Raw genomic sequence first — 19,399 nt, forward strand, 5'->3', positions numbered from 1 at the left:
TGACAGAGCTGAGCTGTGGACAGCAGCAGGGGAGGCTGGAGCAGTGCCCAGAGTGACTGAGCTGGTTCCTTGCTCCAGGTGCTGTGGGATGTGCTGGGCCGTCAGCCACAGCAAAAAAAGTTGAGGCAGAACCTGACTCGTTTCACGCTGGTTTTATTTGCACCAGCTCAAGTCACCCACTGGATTCTTGGGAGGCTTTCCTGAGGGATGCACGGGAGAATTCACCTGGAAAATGCCAAATCCCACCAGAGAGACATTTTCCTCCTGCTGTTAAAGAAACCTGGAAGGGGCTGGAAAGTGGGAAAACCACCCAAAGTCCTGAAGGATGGGTGTTTTTCTTATTCCAATAATAAAGGATTCTGATTTAGTGGTAACCACAAGATTCTGATTTAGTGGTGACCACAAGATTCTGGTTTAATGGTGACCACAAGATTCTGGTTTAGTGGTGGCCACAAGATTCTGGTTTAATGGTGACCACAAGATTCTGGTTTAGTGGTGGCCACAAGATTCTGGTTTAATGGTGACCACAAGATTCTGATTTAGTGGTGACCACAAGATTCTGGTTTAATGGTGACCACAAGATTCTGATTTAGTGGTGGCCACAAGATTCTGGTTTAATGGTGACCACAAGATTCTGGTTTAGTGGTGGCCACAAGATTCTGGTTTAGTGGTGACCACAAGATTCTGGTTTAGTGGTGGCCACAAGATTCTGGTTTAATGGTGACCACAAGATTCTGGTTTAGTGGTGGCCACAAGATTCTGGTTTAATGGTGACCACAAGATTCTGATTTAGTGGTGACCACAAGATTCTGGTTTAGTGGTAACCACAAGATTCTGGTTTAATGGTGGCCACAAGATTCTGGTTTAGTGGTGGCCACAAGATTCTGGTTTAGTGGTGACCAAAAGCTTCCCTGCTGCTCCTGTCAGGGAGGGAATTAAAGAACAGGGAATGGAAGATCCAGGGTGGTGTTTTCCCATGGTGGTTTTGGATCCACGTGCAATGTCTGGTATTTATGTGATGACAGAAGTTTGACAGTGGGCTCTGGCCCCTGCCAATAAACCACTGAGCAGGAACGTGTGGGAACGTCGCAGCTCGGGGTGGGGATGAGGGCAGGGATGGCTGTGGGATGTTCTGTGGGATGTGCTGTGGGATGGCTGTGGGATGGCTGTGGGATGGGCTGTGGGATGTGCTGTGGGATGGCTGTGGGATGTGCTGTGGGATGTGCTGTGGGATGGCTGTGGGATGGCTGTGGGATGGCTGTGGGATGTGCTGTGGGATGGGCTGTGGGATGTGCTGTGGGATGGGCTGTGGGATGTTCTGTGGGATGGCTGTGGGATGGCTGTGGGATGTGCTGTGGGATGTTGTGTGGGATGTGCTGTGGGATGGCTGTGGGATGTGCTGTGGGATGTTCTGTGGGATGGCTGTGGGATGTTCTGTGGGATGGGCTGTGGGATGGGCTATGGGATGGCTGTGGGATGTGCTGTGGGATGGGCTGTGGGATGTGCTGTGGGATGTGCTGTGGGATGTTCTGTGGGATGGCTGTGGGATGGGCTGTGGGATGTGCTGTGGGATGTGCTGTGGGATGGCTGTGGGATGTTGTGTGGGATGTTCTGTGGGATGGCTGTGGGATGTGCTGTGGGATGGCTGTGGGATGTTCTGTGGGATGTGCTGTGGGATGTTCTGTGGGATGTTCTGTGGGATGTGCTGTGGGATGTGCTGTGGGATGTGCTGTGGGATGGGCTGTGGGATGTTCTGTGGGATGGGCTATGGGATGGCTGTGGGATGTGCTGTGGGATGTGCTGTGGGATGTGCTGTGGGATGGGCTGTGGGATGTGCTGTGGGATGGGCTGTGGGATGTGCTGTGGGATGGCTGTGGGATGTTCTGTGGGATGGGCTATGGGATGTGCTGTGGGATGGGCTATGGGATGTGCTGTGGGATGTGCTGTGGGATGTGCTGTGGGATGTGCTGTGGGATGGGCTATGGGATGTGCTGTGGGATGGCTGTGGGATGTTCTGTGGGATGTTCTGTGGGATGGCTGTGGGATGGCTGTGGGATGTGCTGTGGGATGTTCTGTGGGATGTTCTGTGGGATGGCTGTGGGATGTGCTGTGGGATGTGCTGTGGGACTGACAGCCCTTTCCCCTTGCAGTTTCCTGCTTCTTCAACTTCACCAGCCCGTCGGGGATCGTGCTGTCCCCGAACTACCCCGAGGAGTACGGGAGCAGCCTGCACTGCGTGTGGCTCATCATTGCCAACCCCGAGAGCAGGATCCACCTGGCCTTCAATGACTTTGATGTGGAGCCCCAGTTTGACTTCCTGGCTGTCAAGGACGGCGGCACGGCCGAGTCCCCGGTGCTGGGCACCTTCTCAGGCAGCCAGATCCCCTCCTCGCTGACCAGCAGTGGCCACGTGGCCAGGCTGGAGTTCCAGACTGACCACTCCATGGAGAAGAGAGGTTTCAACATCACCTTCACCAGTGAGTTCTTCACCCTTCCTTCTGCCTGGGCTTTAAACTCCAGCTCCGTGCTGGAGGCTGCAGGGATGGGTCTCGCCAAAGCTCTTGGAATTCTGGGGTGAACATGAAAATTGGGGATTCATTCGGGTTTGGAGTTGGGTGAGGGAGCATTGGTGGCAAGTTTAGAGCTGGTGGCACAGATTCTTTGTGGCTATGGAAGTGTTATCCACAAAAAAAAACCCAGTTTGGTCCTGGATTATCTGTCCATGGCAGCCAGGATTTGGGTTCTTCCATCAGCTTCTCCCATCAGGAGAGGGATTTTGGAAAAGAGTGTAGTGATGGGACAAGGGAAATGACCTTAAGCTGATAAGGTTGGCTATTGTGCTGGAATTGTTCCCTGTGAAGGTGGAGAGGCCCTGGAATGGATTGGATTTCCCAGAGAAGCTGTGGCTGCCCCTGGCAATGCCCAAGGCCAGGCTGGACGGGGCTGGGAGCACCCTGGGATAGTGGAAGTGGCCCTGCCCTGACAGGGAGTGGGATGGGATTTAATGTCCCTCCCAACCCAAACCATTCCATGATTTTATGATTTTTGGGCTTCCTGCTCTCCTCCTCAGAGCCTCCTTTCTGCTCAGGGAGCTGAGGTGATGCCCTGGGGGCAGCTCAGGAAGAGTTGTTGGATCTGGGATGGTTCTTGTGTCCCTCAGTCAGTGCCACCCTCGTTTGCTGACAGCCAGAGATGCAAAACTTTGTGGAAAAAGGCAAAAGTTGCCCTGCCTTGTGTTAGAAAGCCTTGAAATTTCCAGAGATGGATTTGGCTCCACCTAAATCCACTCCTCAAATCCCCGGAGAATGCCTCAGTAATTTCACCCTCATATTGTGCTGTAATTTTCCAAAGAGCTTTATTAAACCCCTTCAGCAGAACCAAGCAGTGGCTTTGTTAGGCCAGCCTTTGGTGGCACTGATGAATTAATGGCCTTGCCAGCCCTGACTGCAGAGCCTTTATTTAAAGAGGGAAAAAAAGACACAAAATGAGAGGCCCTAAGGAAACCTTTGGCAAACTGCAGCCAGGCTGAGGGGCTTTGGGTGAGGGGGTGCCACAAAGCCAGGGGTGAGGGTGACACCTCAGGAGCGCTGCTGGTGCCTCTCCCGTACTCCTGCAGGGAGCTGGGGCTGGCCCTTGCCTGGGGATGTTTTTCAGGCAGGTTTTTCAGTGCTGGGAATGACTCAGGAACGAGTGAATTGGTTCTGACTTTCCCAGACACCTCCAGGCCCTTCCCTTGGGGCCGGGGAAGGGAGAGGAGGAGGTGCCAGGGACAGGTACCAGGGCACAGGGCACAGCCCCAGCCTCCTTTCCCCTCCAGCCCTGTGGATCATGGGATGTTGTGAGGGCAGAGATGCTCTGGGAGCAATCCAGAGCTCCCAGGCTCTGCTCAGGTGCATTAAAGACACTGAAACCTCAGGTGTGGGATTAATCTGGAGCCTTTAATCCTTAACAGGCTGCTACTCTCCAAGGCCCCTCCCATCGTGAGGAGATGTAGGGCATAATTATGCACTTAATGAGGAATTAACATCTCGTTTCCAAATGTTTGGCTGGTGTAGCTTAAACTGCTGGAGAGGGCTTTAACTAGAGCTGGGTGTCTCTGCACTCCCACGAGGACTTGGTGGCACCTGCAGAGGTGGTTCCTGTGTGCCCCTTGGTTTATCTCAGCAGGGCTGGGCATGGAGCTGAAAGGGAGTAGGTTTAGGTGGGATTTCAGGAAGGAATTGTTCCCTCTGAGGGTGGGGAGGGGCTGGGATGGAATTCCCAGAGAAGCTGTGGTTGCCCCTGGATCCCTGGCAGTGCTCAAGGCCAGGCTGGAGCAGCCTGGCACAGTGGAAGGTGTCCCTACCATGGCAGGGGTGGCACTGGGTGATCTTTAAGGTCCCTTCCATCCCAGGCCAGTGTGGGGCTCTGTGATGTGGCAGCCAGAGAACGAGCTGAGGGGACTTTTTAACCTTGGTGCCCTAAATCTGACCATTTTTCTTGTCAATGGCTCCCTTATGTTCCCTCCAGGCTGAATTTTTTAGGGTTTTTAAAAAATCTCTCCCTATGTGGAATATTTTTAATATATAAATGTGTTTCTATATGTGGAAGGTTGCTGAGAAGGTAACTCAGTTTTCCAGGACCTTTCCTGGTGCCGTCCCTGCTGTATCCAACAGCTTTAACCTCCCCTTTCCTCTCCTGTTGCGCCTGAGGCAGAGACTGGGAAGGGGAAAATCTCAGTTTGGGGTGCAACACCCTGATTTTGGGGGTGGGACGGGGCAAACAAGATCCTGATTGTTCTCTTTTCTCTCTTCTCTTTTCTCTCTTCTCTTTTCTCTCTTCTCTTTTCTCTCTTCTCTTTTCCTCTTCTCTTTTCCTCTTCTCTTTTCCTCTTCTCTTTTCCTCTTCTCTTTTCCCTCTTTTTTTCTCTTTTCCCTCTTTTTTTCTCTTTTCCCTCTTTTTTTCTTTTCCCTCTTTTTCCCTCTTTTTTCCCCTTTTTTTCCCTCTCTTTCCCCCTCTCTCTTCCCCCCTCTGTTTTCCCCCCTCTGTTTTCCCCCCCTCTGTTTTCCCCCCCTCTCTTTCCCCCCCTCTCTCTTTCCCCCCCTCTCTTTCCCCCTCTCTCTTTCCCCCTCTCTCTTTCCCCCCTCTCTCTTTCCCCCCTCTCTCTTTCCCCCCCTCTCTCTTTCCCCCCCTCTCTCTTTCCCCCCCTCTCTCTTTCCCCCCCTCTCTCTTTCCCCCTCTCTCTTTCCCGCCTCTCTCTTTCCCCCCTCTCTTTTCCCCCCCTCTCTTTCCCCCCTCTCTCTTTCCCCCTCTCTCTTTCCCCCCTCTCTCTTTCCCCCCTCTCTCTTTCCCCCCTCTCTCTTTCCCCCTCTCTCTTTCCCGCCTCTCTCTTTCCCCCCTCTCTTTTCCCCCCCTCTCTTTTCCCCCCTCTCTCTTTCCCCCTCTCTCTTTCCCCCTCTCTCTTTCCCCCTCTCTCTCTTTCCCCCTCTCTCTCTTTCCCCCTCTCTCTCTTTCCCCCTCTCTCTCTTTCCCCCTCTCTCTCTTTCCCCCTCTCTCTTTCCCCCTCTCTCTTTCCCCCCCTCTCTTTCCCCCTCTCTCTTTCCCCCTCTCTCTCTCTCCCCCTCTCTCTCTCTCCCCCCCTCTCTCTTTCCCCCCCTCTCTTTCCCCCTCTCTCTCTTTCCCCCCCTCTCTCTCTCTCCCCCTCTCTCTCTTTCCCCCTCTCTCTCTTTCCCCCCTCTCTCTCTCTCCCCCTCTCTCTCTCTCCCCCTCTCTCTCTTTCCCCCTCTCTCTCTTTCCCCCTCTCTCTTTCCCCCTCTCTCTTTCCCCCCTTTCTCCCTTCTCCTTTTTTCTCCCTTCTCCTCTTTTCTCCCTTCTCCTCTTTTCTCCCTTCTCCTCTTTTCTCCCTTCTCCTCCTCTCCTCCGCCAGCGTTCCGGCACAACGAGTGCCCGGATCCCGGCGTGCCGGTGAACGGGAAGCGCTTTGGGGACAGCCTCCAGCTGGGCAGCTCCGTGTCCTTCCTGTGTGACGAGGGCTTCATCCGCACCCACGGCGCCGAGACCGTCACCTGCGTGCTGCAGGAGGGCAACGTGGTGTGGAACAACGCCGTGCTGCGCTGTGAAGGTGCTGCCGATCCTCCTGCTGCCTGGGCGGGGAATCCTGGGCTGCTTCCGAGTGGGAGGGACATTAAAGATCCCATTCCAGCCCCTCCCATGGGCAGGGACACTTCCACTGTCCCAGGCTGCTCCAAGCCCCTGTGTCCAGCCTGGCTTTGGGCACTGCCAGGGATCCAGGGGTAGCCACAGCTGGGTGGGCACCCTGTGCCAGGGCCTGCCCACTGTCACAGCCAAGAATCCCTTCCCAATATCCCCAAATCTCCCCTTTTCCAGTTCACAGGCATTCCCTGGGTCCTGGCCCTCCAGCCCTTGTCCCCAGTCCCTCTGCAGCTCTCCTGGAGCCCCTTTAGGTCCTGGAAGGGGCTCTGAGCTCTCCCTGGAGCTTCCCTTCTCCAGGTGACCATTCCCAGCCTGCAGGGAGAGGGATCCTTCCCTTCTCCAGGTGACCATTCCCAGCCTGCAGGGAGAGGGATCCTTCCCTTCTCCAGGTGACCATTCCCAGCTTGCAGGGAGAGGGATCCTTCCCTTCTCGCGGTGAATGTTCCCAGTTTGCAGGGAGAGGGATCCTTCCCTTCTCCAGGTGACCATTTCCAGCCTGGTGGGAGAGGGATCCTTCCCTTCTCCAGGTGACCATTCCCAGTTTGCAGGGAGAGGGATCCTTCCCTTCTCCAGGTGACCATTCCCAGTTTGCAGGGAGAGGGATCCTTCCCTTCTCCAGGTGACCATTTCCAGCCTGGTGGGAGAGGGATCCTTCCCTTCTCCAGGTGACCATTCCCAGCTTGCAGGGAGAGGGATCCTTCCCTTCTCCAGGTGACCATTCCCAGCTTGCAGGGAGAGAGGTCCCCTGGGGAATTTTGCAGCCTTTTGGGATCTGGGACCGTGTTTCTGGCTCACTCTCACATTCCAGTGTCCAGCCAGCGCCTTCCAGGATTTTCCATGGCTCTGGAAGGTGCTGTCTGCACAGAGGAGTTTGCTGGGGAGGAAGGTTCAGTGCAAACGTTCCTGAGCTCCGTTTATTTTCCAGTTTTTTGGTGTGGAATGAGCGCTGGGCAGAGTTTTTATTGTATTTATTTGATGATTTTAGGATCAGTTCTCGTTCCAACAGGTGTTTTTCTAATAACAGTAATAATGAAAGGTTCTGGTTTGGTGATGACTCAAAGCTTCCCTGCTGCTCCTGTCAGGGAGGGGATGAAACAACAGGGAGTGGAAGATCCAGGGTGATGTTTTCCCTTCCTGCTTTTTGATCCGTGTGAAATAGCTGATATTTATATGATGACAGAAGTTCTGTCAATGGGCCCTGGCAGCTGAGAGGCAGAAATTCTGCATTCCCATCCCCTGCCCACAACAGCCAGCCCTGCCATGGGGGGAGCTGGGCTGAATTAAAGGCTTTAATTCAGATTTCAAAGCTTTTTTAGGACTTTCAAGTCTCTCCTCTGGAAAAGAGAAGTGAGGAAGGAGCTCATTAGGACTGGAAATCTTCCTGTGCCCTGTGTTCTTAGGGAAGTGATGCCCTGCTCTGGTGTTTGCAGCAATTTGAATAACAAGTACTGAGCTCTGGAGAAACAGCCCTGGAATATTGAGAAATGATTCCAGTAATTGGTCTTGCATTGCTGGAGCAGCAGGAATTGCACCATCCTGGCCCTTGTCTTTGGGATTGGAGGAAGGAATCAATTGTCCTCGACAGCTTTTATAGAATAAAAAGCTGGACTTCTCCTATTCTTACATAATTTTGCTCCTGACAAAACATGGGTTTCATTCAGGGCTCCCGTTCCTTTCAAACACGAGCCTTTAAATTTACATATTTTCAACAATGGAAGGGAAACATGCATTCAATAATCCACTTTTAATCAACTCCTACATTTGATAACCTTCTGCCTTCTCCTCCTGATCACTCTGGCGATTTCTTTGACTCACCCTTCAGTCTGGACATTTTAATTGCCCTTTTTAAACAAGGAGAAAAGCCCAGAGATCTAAAGTCCTGCTCAGCACTTGAAAAAATTAATGGGAACGAAGGAGACGGGGGGAAAAAAGGCTGGAAATCCTGACAGGAGACGATGCAGCTTTGGGGCAGAAAGGGAAAATAATTGGTTTGGAGCCAGCTGAGACCAAATGACCTTGATCTACCACCCTTCAAGAGCAGCAGGGGAGCTTTGGGGCTGGGGCTGACACATTTTAGGGCACCTCCAGGGTGGCACTGGGGCACGGTGACATTGGGGCTGGCGCTGGGTCACTCCTTGGAGGACAAAACCTGGCAGTTCCTGAGGGCTGTGGGGGTTTTGTGCCTCTGGGCCCTCAGACCCAGAAAATGCAATAAAGCACCTGCAGCTGCTGCTGGTGGCACGAGGGCGTGGAATGAATGCCCTGCTCTGGTGACGTCCCTGGTGGCAGCAAAGCCATGACTCAATTAGTGGGGCTGGGAGAGGTTTGCTGGCACCTGAAGTGCCCAGCGACCTTGCAGTTTCCTCTGCTTTTCCATCCAGTCATGATGATTACCCCATCCCCTCCGAGGCAGGGCCCAAGGCCAGCCCTGCCAGCTCCCACGGGGGCAGTGCCTGCGTTTGCAGCTGAAAAGGCAATTTCCAAGCAGTCAGTGTTGGTTTTTCATCTGGCTCTGGTGGTTTTTAACTCGTGGCAGGACTGAAATGCAACGGGAGGTGTTTCATGGGTGGGGACATCTCACGGTGCTGCAGCTCAATTTCTCCCCAATTTCAAGGGACGTGTGGCACTCAAGGATGTGGGTTAGCGATGGCCTTGGCTGCGTTGGGCTGGATGAGCCTGAAGGTCTTTTCCAGCCTGGATCATTGCGTGGTTTGTGTCCTTTTTGTGTCCCCAGCGCCCTGTGGGGGCCACCTGACGTCGCCCAGCGGAACCATCCTGTCCCCAGGCTGGCCTGGCTTCTACAAGGACTCGCTGAGCTGTGCCTGGGTCATCGAGGCCCAGCCAGGCTACCCCATCAAGATCACCTTTGACAGGTGCTCACCTCTGGCAGCCCCACGTCCCCTGCGTTTGGCCGTCGCCTTTTCCTCACCCTGGAAATGGAACTCGAGGTCGTTTTAGTGAGGAGGTCACAGGAGAGCAGATCTCCCTTTGGAGGCCTCCAGGGGAACTTCTGGAGAAGCTCCACCAAAGCCCACCCACACAGGGGTGCATATGGGTTTATAAATTAGCATAAATTAGCATAATTGACAAAAAAGCACCGATTAGGAGCACGAGTGGTGCTGCAATGTTTTGTCTTGGGTCAAGCCCCTTCCAAGTCTTTTCTTCCTCGGATGGGGTTGTACTTTGTGGATGAAAATGTGTTGGAAGAGCTGTTTGTCTTTGGAGAACTAAGATAGGCTGCAGACCCTCAGAACATGTTTTGGTTTTTTGCTTAGGGAAAGGGAGTGGAAAAGAACAGGGAAAACTGGAATGGGTTACAGGGCTCCAAATGTCTGTGTAAAGAACACAGAGAATACATGAAAGAAGAAAAGAGACAAAATTCCAAACAGCATCAGGGTGTTTGTGGTGAGTCCAAGGTGCAGCCAAGAGAAGGAATGAGCTGCTCCACGTCGTGTCTGGCTCTGGGGTTCTCCCCTCCCCATTTTTATTTACGAGCTCCTGGCAGGGCTTTAAAACTCACCCAGCACTGGGGAAGGAACAGTGGGAATGGTGCTTTTCCCCCCCTTCTTGTCCTGAGGAATTCCTGCTCATTTTCAGGGTTGTTTTAGACACCTTTCTGGGGGCTGAGCTCTCACGTGTTCCTGGTGGGGAGCAGAGCAGTGAGGATCTGCTCCAGCCTTGGGAATGCCGAGTTTTTTGGCTTTCTCTGGATTTCCTGGCCCTGGGGCTGGCTGTGTGGGAGGGGTTGTTCAGGGGGCACGAGGTTGCTGCCAGCCTGGTGGGGGTCAGCGGGTCAAGAGGTGAAGCATCACAATAAAACCCCAAAGGCGTGAGAGGTGCCCTCAGCGAGGTGCTCAGGCAGCAGAAAGGAGCCAGCCCTGACCCCGTGGTGGCTCCAGGGCTGAAATGAGGAGGAGGGAGCAGTGCTGGTGTTTCACAGCTCCCTCGTGTCCCTCCCAGGTTCAAGACAGAGGTGAACTACGACACCCTGGAGGTGCGGGACGGCCGCTCCTACTCGTCGCCCCTGATCGGGGTCTACGATGGCACCCAGGTGCCCCAGTTCCTGATCAGCACCAGCAACCACCTCTACCTCCTGTTCACCACGGACAAGAGCCACTCTGACATCGGCTTCCAGATCCGATATGAAAGTAAGGGCCCCGTTGTTCATGGAATTCCCTGGCACTCCGGCCTCTCTGGCAGTGCCACGGCCTCAATCCGTGCCCCTTGGGGCTCTTTTTCCCCCGTGGCAGGCAGCTCTCACTGCTCAAGGACTGGGGAGTGGGAAGCTGCTGCCAGTGGATTTTTTTGCTTTTCCTGGGATCCCAGACTGGTTTGAGTTGGAAGGAAACTTAAAACCCATGGGTAGGGACACCTTCCTCTATCCCAGGGTGCTCCAAGCCCTGTCCAGCCTGGCCTTGGGCACTTCCAGGGATCCAGGGCAGCCACAGCTTCTCTGGGAATGCCATCCCAGCCCCTCCCCACCCTCACAGGGAAGGATTTCATCCCAGTATCCCACCCAAATCTCCCCTTTTCCAGTGTGAAGCCATTCCCCCTTCGGTTGTTGTAGAAGCTTTTTATTTTTATTTTAGCATCTGCAGAATATTCTTGATTTTAGGAGACAGAGCTGAGCTCACAGAATCAGAATATCCAGAGCTGGATCCCACAAGGATCATGGAGTCCCAACTCCTGGCCCAGCACAGAATCCCAAACCAGTTCCTCTCTCCATTTCCTCCTCTTGCTCTGGGGATTTCCCTCTCTCCATCCTCTCACTGTGAGGATTTCCCTCTCTCTGTTTCCTCCTCTCACTTTTGGGATTTCCCTCTCTCCATCCTCTCACTTTTGGGATTTCCCTCTCTCCATCCTCTCACTTTTGGGATTTCCCTCTCTCCATCTTCTCACTGTGAGGATTTCCCTCTCTCTGTTTCCTCCTCTCACTGTGAGAATTTCCCTCTCTCCATCCTTTCACTTTCAGGATTTCCCTCTCTCCATCTTCTCACTGTGAGAATTTCCCTCTCTCTGTTTCCTCCTTTCACTTTTGGGATTTCCCTCTCTCCATCCTCTCACTGTGAGGATTTCCCTCTCTCCATCCTCTCACTGTGAGAATTTCCCTCTCTCCATCTTCTCACTGTGAGAATTTCCCTCTCTCTGTTTCCTCCTCTCACTGTGAGGATTTTCCTTTCTCCATCCTCTCACTTTCAGGATTTCCCTCTCTCCATCCTCTCACTGTGAGAATTTCCCTCTCTCCATCCTCTCACTTTCAGGATTTCCCTCTCTCCATCCTCTCACTGTGAGAATTTCCCTCTCTCCATCTTCTCACTGGGAGAATTTCCCTCTCTCTGTTTCCTCCTCTCACTTTTGGGATTTCCCTCTCTCTATCCTCTCACTTTTGGGATTTCCCTCTCTCCATCCTCTCTCACTGTGAGGATTTCCCTCTCTCTGTTTCCTCTTCTCACTTTTGGGATTTCCCTCTCTCCATCCTCTCACTTTTGGGATTTCCCTCTCTCTGTTTCCTCCTCTCACTGTGAGAATTTCCCTCTCTCCATCCTCTCACTTTTGGGATTTCCCTCTCTCTGTTTCCTCCTCTCACTTTCGGGATTTCCCTCTCTCCCTTTCACCCTCTCACTTTGGGGATAACCAGCAGGATCCCAAACAATCCCACGGGAGGGCTGCTCTCCCCCCGAGCTCCTCAGCACCCCGAGGGTGTGCCCCTGCTGCTTTGTCCCACAGCTGTGAAGCTGCAGTCTGACCACTGCCTGGACCCGGGGATCCCGGTGAACGGGCAGCGCCACGGCAACGATTTCTACGTGGGAGCGCTGGTGACGTTCAGCTGCGACCCCGGCTACACCCTGAGCGACAGCGAGGCCCTGGAGTGCGAGCCCAACTTCCAGTGGAGCCGGCCCCTGCCCAGCTGTGAGGGTGAGGAAACCTCTGCAGCCCCTTCCCGTGCAGATCCACTGCAAAGCAGCAGCTGGAAAGCTCCCGCTGGCATTTAATCCGTGGATTTTGGTGGGTTGATCAGTCCCTTTTGCTGGATTTTGGTGGGTTTGTCCCTGTATTTTGCTGGATTTTGATGGGTTGATCAATCCCTTTTGTTGGATTCTGATGGGCTGATCAATCCCTTTTGCTGGATTTTGGTGGGTTTGTCCCTGTATTTTGCTGGATTTTGGTGGGTTGATCCATGTATTTTGCTGGATTTTGGTGGGTTGATCCATGTATTTTGCTGGATTTTGATGGGTTGATCAGTCCCTTTTGCTGGATTTTGGTGGGTTGATCCATGTATTTTACTGGATTTTGATGGGTTTGTCCATGTATTTTGCTGGATTTTGGTGGGTTGATCAATCCTTTTTGTTGGATTTTGTGGGATGATCAATCCCTTTTGCTGGATTTTGGTGGGTTGATCCACGTATTTTACTGGATTTTGATGGGTTTGTCCATGTATTTTGCTGGATTTTGGTGGGTTGATCAATCCCTTTTGTTGGATTTTGTGGGATGATCAGTCCCTTTTACTGGATTTTGGTGGCTTGATCCATGTATTTGATTGAATTTTGATGGGTTTGTCCATGTATTTTACTGGATTTTGGTGGGTTGATCCATGTATTTTGCTGGATTTTGGTGGGTTGATCAGTCCCTTTTGCTGGATTTTGGTGGGTTTGTCCATGTATTTTGCTGGATTTTGGTGGGTTGATCAATCCCTTTTGTTGGATTTTGGTGGGCTTGATCCATGTATTTTATTGAATTTTGGTGGGTTTGCCCATGTATTTTACTGGATTTTGATGAGTTTGTCCATGTATTTTGCTGGATTTTGGTGGCTTGAGCCATGTATTTTATTGGATTTTGATGGGTTTGTCCATGTATTTTGCTGGATTTTGGTGGTTGATCCATGTATTTTGCTGGATTTTGATGGGTTTGTCCATGTATTTTACTGGATTTTGGTGGGTTGATCAATCCCTTTTGTTGGATTTTGTGGGATGATCAGTCCCTTTTACTGGATTTTGGTGGGTTTGTCCCTGTATTTTGCTGGATTTTGGTGGGTTTGTCCCTGTATTTTGCTGGATTTTGATGGGTTGATCAGTCCCTTTTGCTGGATTTTGGTGGCTTGATCGATGTATTTTACTGGATTTTGATGGGTTTGTCCATGTATTTTACTGGATTTTGGTGGGTTGATCCATGTATTTTGCTGGATTTTGGTGGGTTGATCAATCCCTTTTGTTGGATTTTGTGGGATGATCAATCCCTTTTGCTGGATTTTGGTGGTTGATCCATGTATTTTGTTGGATTTTGATGGGTTTGTCCATGTATTTTGCTGGATTTTGGTGGCTTGATCAGTCCCTTTTGTTGGATTTTGGTGGTTTGTCCATGTATTTTACTGGATTTTGATGGGTTGATCAATCCCTTTTGTTGGATTCTGATGGGCTGATCAGTCCCTTTTGCTGGATTTTGATGGGTTTGTCCATGTATTTTGCTGGATTTTGGTGGCTTGATCAATCCCTTTTGTTGGATTTTGGTGGTTGATCCATGTATTTTATTGGATTTTGATGGGTTTGTCCATGTATTTTGCTGGATTTTGGTGGGTTGATCAATCCCTTTTGTTGGATTTTGTGGGATGATCAATCCCTTTTGCTGGATTTTGGTGGTTGATCCATGTATTTTGTTGGATTTTGATGGGTTTGTCCATGTATTTTGCTGGATTTTGGTGGGTTGATCCATGTATTTTGCTGGATTTTGATGGGCTGATCAATCCCTTTTATTGGATTTTGATGGGTTGATCCATGTATTTTGTTGGATTTTCCTGGGTTGAGTTTTGTTTTCACTTTCTCCTCCCAGCTTGTGAAAGGTTCTGGATTATTGAACTCTTGATCTCCTTTTTTCTGTGTTTTCAGCTCTCTGTGGGGGCTACATCCGTGGCTCCAGTGGCACCATCCTCTCCCCAGGCTTCCCTGATTTTTATCCCAACAACTTGAACTGCACGTGGACGATAGAAACATCCCATGGGAAAGGTGAGACACCTTTGGGGTGCTTGGAGAGGACTGGGGGTGGTAGTGGCCAGTGGGAGAGAAACTGCTCTCTGTGGGATCCAGGAATTCCTCTCAGGAATGATGATTCCATTGTCCCTGGGCAAGATCCAGAGAGTTTTGGTGTCACCTCTTCATCCTTTTAAAGTGGAGAGGATTCAGAGGGACAAATGGTTCCATCAGCCAGAGCCTGTGCCTTGTGTTGTCTCTTATTCCAGGCCTTTGTGGCATTATCCTGGGAGTCAGGGTGTAGATGGATAGAGATCCAGATATCCTGAGAATCAGCTGCTGTTTGGATTCCTGGCAATGCCAGGAATGCCCCAGGGAGCAGAGAGGAGCTGCCACTGCCACCACTGCTGGCACATTTGGGGCTCTGTGGCTCTTTCAGCTCTGTTTTAATTCCCTGGCTCAGCCCCTGTGCAGCATTTTAGGGCTGGAGAAGTGGAAACACGGAATAAATCTGCTCCAGACCTGGGCCAGAGCTTGGGCTCTGAATTCCCAGCTCTTCCCTGGTCCTACATTTCTCCTTCCCCCACAGCCAGGGGGTGAGTTCAGTCCAAACTCCAAACAGCACGAGCTCCTGTCTGGGAGGAAAATCCAAGGAAAAAGGTGGCACTGATGATTAGAGAGCAAGTTTGGTGTGCTGGGGCTGGAGGAGGGGGATAATTCCCTGTGATCCAACAGCATCTCCTGAGCACAAGGGATGGGAATTCCATCTCACACAACGGCCTCGCCGTGGCACCACTCAGCTCCAGGCAGGGATCAGCAGCCAATTTGCCAAATTCCAGTTGTATCCCAGCAAATAAACTTGTCCATGGGCAGCACAGAGCTTTGGGGAGCTCTGGGAGCTGGGAGAGGTGCTCTGTGCAGGAGCAGCAATCCCCTCTCCCGTTAATCCACCCTCCTGATCCAGCTGGGATCACACACGGCGTTACCCCGGCACAGTCGCTCCCTTTTATAGGAGGAGGAGCAGCTCTGATGGCCTGGGAGCTTTTACTCCAACACCACAGGGAAATCTCCTGGCCAAGCTCGAGAAAACAGGGAGTTCTTTCAGCTAGCAGGGATATTTCTATGGAAATTCAGGAGTTTTTTGCCTCCTGGGCTGTTAAAGACGCTGCTGGGGCCAAGTCAGGAGCAGAGGGAACAGCCCTTCCCTTCCTGCAGGGGCAGGATCATCCAAGGAATTCAGCCCTGCCTCTGAGCACCTTGAACCCACCCATGTTTGTCACACCAGTGAGCTCTCTGAGGAGCTGCTCCCAGCTTTTTTTTTTCCCAGGAATTCTGGCCTTAGCTGCAGTAATGAATCTCAGAGAATCGTGGTGGGAGCTGCTCCATAAATCCAGGCAGTTGTAGGGAAAATTTACAGGTCCTTGGGAATTCAGCTCTGCTCTCCTGTGCTGGGAAGGGCAGGATCAGAGCCTGAGAGAGGACTTGGAGTGTTTGGTGTAGAAGAATCCTTTTTGGACACTTACCCCTCTCCTTACCTCTGCTGGTCCTTCCTCCAAGGTTCTCCAGCAGCTCTTTAGGGGTGACTCTGTGGGATCCCTGTGTCCATCCAGGGGCCCTTCCAGCAGAATTCCTGTGCCTGGGGAGCTTTCTGGGCTGGGAAAGCTCTACCCAGGCAGCTGCTTGGGAGCAGGAGATCCCCAAATCCACTTAGGAATGAGAGGGAGAGGAGCTAGAGGATGTTGTTAACTGGCATGGAGCCAAGTGCACCTCAGGAAAATCCCATAGATCATAAAATCCTAGAATGGTTTGGGTTGGAAGGACCTTGAAGCCCACCCAGTGCCACCCCTGCCGTGGGCAGGGACACCTCCCACTGTCCCAGGGTGCTCCAAGTCCCATCCAGCCAGGCCTGGGACACTGCCAGGGGTCCAGGGGCAGCTGCAGCTTCTCTGGGAATTCCATCCCAGCCCTCCCCAGCCTCACAAGGAGGAATTTCACCCCAATATCCCATCCAAACCCGCTCCCTTTCACTGCAGAGCCGTTGTTGAGGAGAATTGTTGATTCCCCAGAGCCGTGGAAGGAGGAGATGAACAAAGGGGGTTCTTTGTCCTGGTGTTTTATGGAACAGAAGCTGGAAGGGGTTTGGATGCTGGGCTGTGGTGGGGGAGTGTGTGAGCACAGCCAGACACATCCAAGCACCTCCAGACACCTCCAAACACCTGCTTACCCATCTGAACTCATGCAAACACATCCTGACCCCCTTCAGGCAAATCCAAACCCCTCCAGACACATCCCAACACATCCACACCCCCCCCGTGCTGTCCCTGCCTCCCAGCTCCCTGGTTTTGGAGCATCAAGGAGCACTGGATCAGTTTGGTCTTTGCTAAATCCCAAGCTTTCACAACTCTGCTTCCAACAGGGAATTTATTCCCATGGCTTGAGCGTTCACCATTTCCCCTGATTTTCCTTGTTCTGCTCTTGCATTTCCCAAACCCATTTCTGCCACTGTCACACTGCCTGGGCTTGGTGTCCCAGGCATGGGAATTGTTTCAATTCCCATAAAACGGGGCAAAATTCAGGGCTGGTGCCTCCCAGGGCACCAAATTATTCCCTGCCAAGCCAGTGACGGAGCAGGGATGATCAGAGAATCATGGAAGGGATGAAGGATCATCCAATTCCAATCCTGGCCCTGCACAGACACCCCCAAATCCCACCCTGGGCATCCCTGGCAGCGCTGTCCAAACATTCCTGGAGCTCTGGCAGCCTTGGGAATGTTCCCATTCCCTGGGGAGCCTGGGCAGTGCCCCAGCACCCTCTGGGGGAAGAACCTTTCCCTAAATCCCACCTAACCCCCCCCTGGCCCAGCTCTGGATATTCCCTGGCTCCTGTCCCTGGTCATGGAGAAGGATCTGCCCCTCCTGAGGGATTTATGGAGGTGTCCAGGTCCTTCCCTCCAAGGTTTTTGGGAACATCTCCCATGTGGCCAGCACACGAGTCCTGGAATTGCCCTACTGCTCCAACAATTATTTTCCTGTGACACTTTATGGACTCCCAGGCTGTCCAAGTGGAGTTTAAAAGCAGCTTAATTTTAAAGGTATTTAAATCCCTAAAGAGAGGCCATTATTTTTAATCTCACAGCTTCAAAGTGATTTCTCTCCCCTCTAATTTGTTTTTGCTGTTTCTTCTGCAGAGAATGGGGGGAGAAGGAAAAAAAAAACCAACCCAGCCTTGTGTTTGCAGAGATGTTTTGTGCCACAGTAAATTTTAGACCAGAGCAAAGGTTTAATTAAGCACAAATCCTTTAAAATGAGCTCCTAATTAGTCCTTTTTGCTACAGTTCCACAGCCCTCCAGTGCTGGAAGAGCCTCGTCCCCTCTGCTTGGAGTTTTTACCTTAAAAAATTTGGGAATTGGGTCCTGTTCTCCAGGATAACTGAATTATCCTTGTTATTTCTGTTCTTAGGCTGGGTTTAGTAAGGCTGAGGGTGTAAATTTGCTGTCAGGTGAGAATCCAAAGCCATTTTGCTTTCCCCCCATCCCAGTTTTCAGGTCAGATCTATTTCTGTTTGGTGCTTCTGGTGGGAATAACAAACACTTGGAAACTCTGGGAAGTTTCCTGCCCTTTGTGGAACTTTGCAGGGGGGAAGGAGTGAGCCTAAAACTGTCAGGCTCCACAGAATGGATGCAAAGAAGGAATTAACCAAGGTCAGTCCTAAGCTTGGCTCACAAAAATCCTTCTGCTGGGACACTGCAGATCAGTGAGGATAAAGGTTGGGATGATCCTGCCATTCCTTCCTTCCCAATCCCACGGGAAAAGCTCTGGGTTGATTTCCAGCCTCTCTGACCTTCACTTGGTGGAAGGGAACTGCTCCATGTGAGCAGAAAACCTCCAGAAAGCCCTGGGAGAGACCCAGGGATAAATAAATGGAATTTTCAGCTGTAATTTGATGCTGTGGGGTTGGATATTGGAGCTTCATGCTCCAGAGCTTTCCCTGATCTCCAGAAATCAACAGGGAATGGGCAGCGAGGAGGAGGCTGTTGCTCTGGGCTTTATTTGCCATTTTCCCACTGTTTCTTTGGGTTGCAGTGTTTTGGGAATGGTGGGATGCAGAGCCAGCCCTTGGGGTGTGAATTTCTGGTTTCACTGAAATAACCTGCTCAGGCCAAGCAGGGATCTCTCTCTCACAAAGCCCAAATCCCATCCTCGGGTTTGCCCCGTCTGTGCCTCTCCAGGGAGGGGGATCTGAGCAGGAGAAATCCCAATCCCACACGAGCAGGGGCTCGGGAGCCTGAGCTGGGTACTCCAGGAGCTGGGAGATGGGGATGAAAAAATCCATCTAAATGCAAAGAGGCTTTTTATTGCTCAGCATCTCTGTGCCTCGTTAAGTTGCTGTGACAATGCTGTGACAGAGTTCCTGAGCTCAGATCCTGCCTGGCTCTGCTCTCGCTGCCGTTTCTTGTTGGGTTTTTGTTGTGGTTTTGTTTTGTTGGGTTTTTTTTTTTTTTCATTTCCAAGCTGGAATTATTTTCCAGAGAATAAGTGTTTCTAATGGTGTTTGAATTCCAGCATGAAAAATCACCTCGCTGGAGGCTCCTGCAGGAGCCTGAAGTGCTTCCCATTGTGTGTCTGGAGGTGTGAAGGGGACTTTAAGTAATCCATTACTCCTCTCTGGCTCATTTACAAATGCAGCAAGGTCACAGCCTTCTCCCCAGATGTTTGAAATCGTTCAAATTGAATTTGGGAGGAAGAGGCAAAATAGTTTTTCTGTGTTTGGGCCAGGATTTCTGTGGCTGGAGGTGTTGTGGGGTTTATTTGGGGCAGTAAAAGGTGAATACAAGTAGGGTTTTTCTTGGATCAGGCTGATCTAGGGGAAGGTGTCCCTTCCCATGGTGGGGGGATTGGAATTAGACAACTTTTAAGGTCATTCCCACCCAGATAATTCCATGATTCTCTGATCAGCCCATCATGGGAAGGTCTCTGCAGCTGCACCGCTGCCACGCTTCTGTTTTCTGGAAAAGCCTCCCTGACCTTGGGGCTGGGCTTAAATGCTGTTTTTCTAGGGAGGAATTCCTCCTGGAGCACGCTTGTTTCCGAGCCCTCCCAGCCCCAGCCTCGCTGCTCTTGCTCTCCATTTAAAGGTCAACACTTTAATAATAAAAATCTCCCCTGAGCTGCTCCCTCAGCCGCTGCTGCGTCCCTGGAGCGGGGCTGTGCCACCCCTGGCAAGGGCACAGCAACCCAACCCTCCC

At 51.7% G+C, this 19,399-nt stretch overlaps 1 protein-coding gene across 1 annotated transcript in view; it reads left to right on the forward strand.

Moving 5' to 3' along the window:
• CSMD2 (CUB and Sushi multiple domains 2) overlaps window positions 1-19,399 on the forward strand; it is a 368,722-nt gene that overhangs the window by 229,711 nt on the left and 119,612 nt on the right. Inside the window, exons 15-20 of the mRNA XM_069036010.1 lie at window positions 2,151-2,477; window positions 5,906-6,100; window positions 8,927-9,065; window positions 10,153-10,340; window positions 11,920-12,108; window positions 14,073-14,189. Coding sequence (XP_068892111.1) covers window positions 2,151-2,477; window positions 5,906-6,100; window positions 8,927-9,065; window positions 10,153-10,340; window positions 11,920-12,108; window positions 14,073-14,189 — 1,155 coding nt within the window. The remainder of the gene's footprint in view (window positions 1-2,150; window positions 2,478-5,905; window positions 6,101-8,926; window positions 9,066-10,152; window positions 10,341-11,919; window positions 12,109-14,072; window positions 14,190-19,399) is intronic.

Source organism: Aphelocoma coerulescens, chromosome 23 (assembly GCF_041296385.1).
Source record: "Aphelocoma coerulescens isolate FSJ_1873_10779 chromosome 23, UR_Acoe_1.0, whole genome shotgun sequence".
In the NCBI taxonomy this organism is placed as follows: Eukaryota; Metazoa; Chordata; class Aves; order Passeriformes; family Corvidae; genus Aphelocoma; species Aphelocoma coerulescens.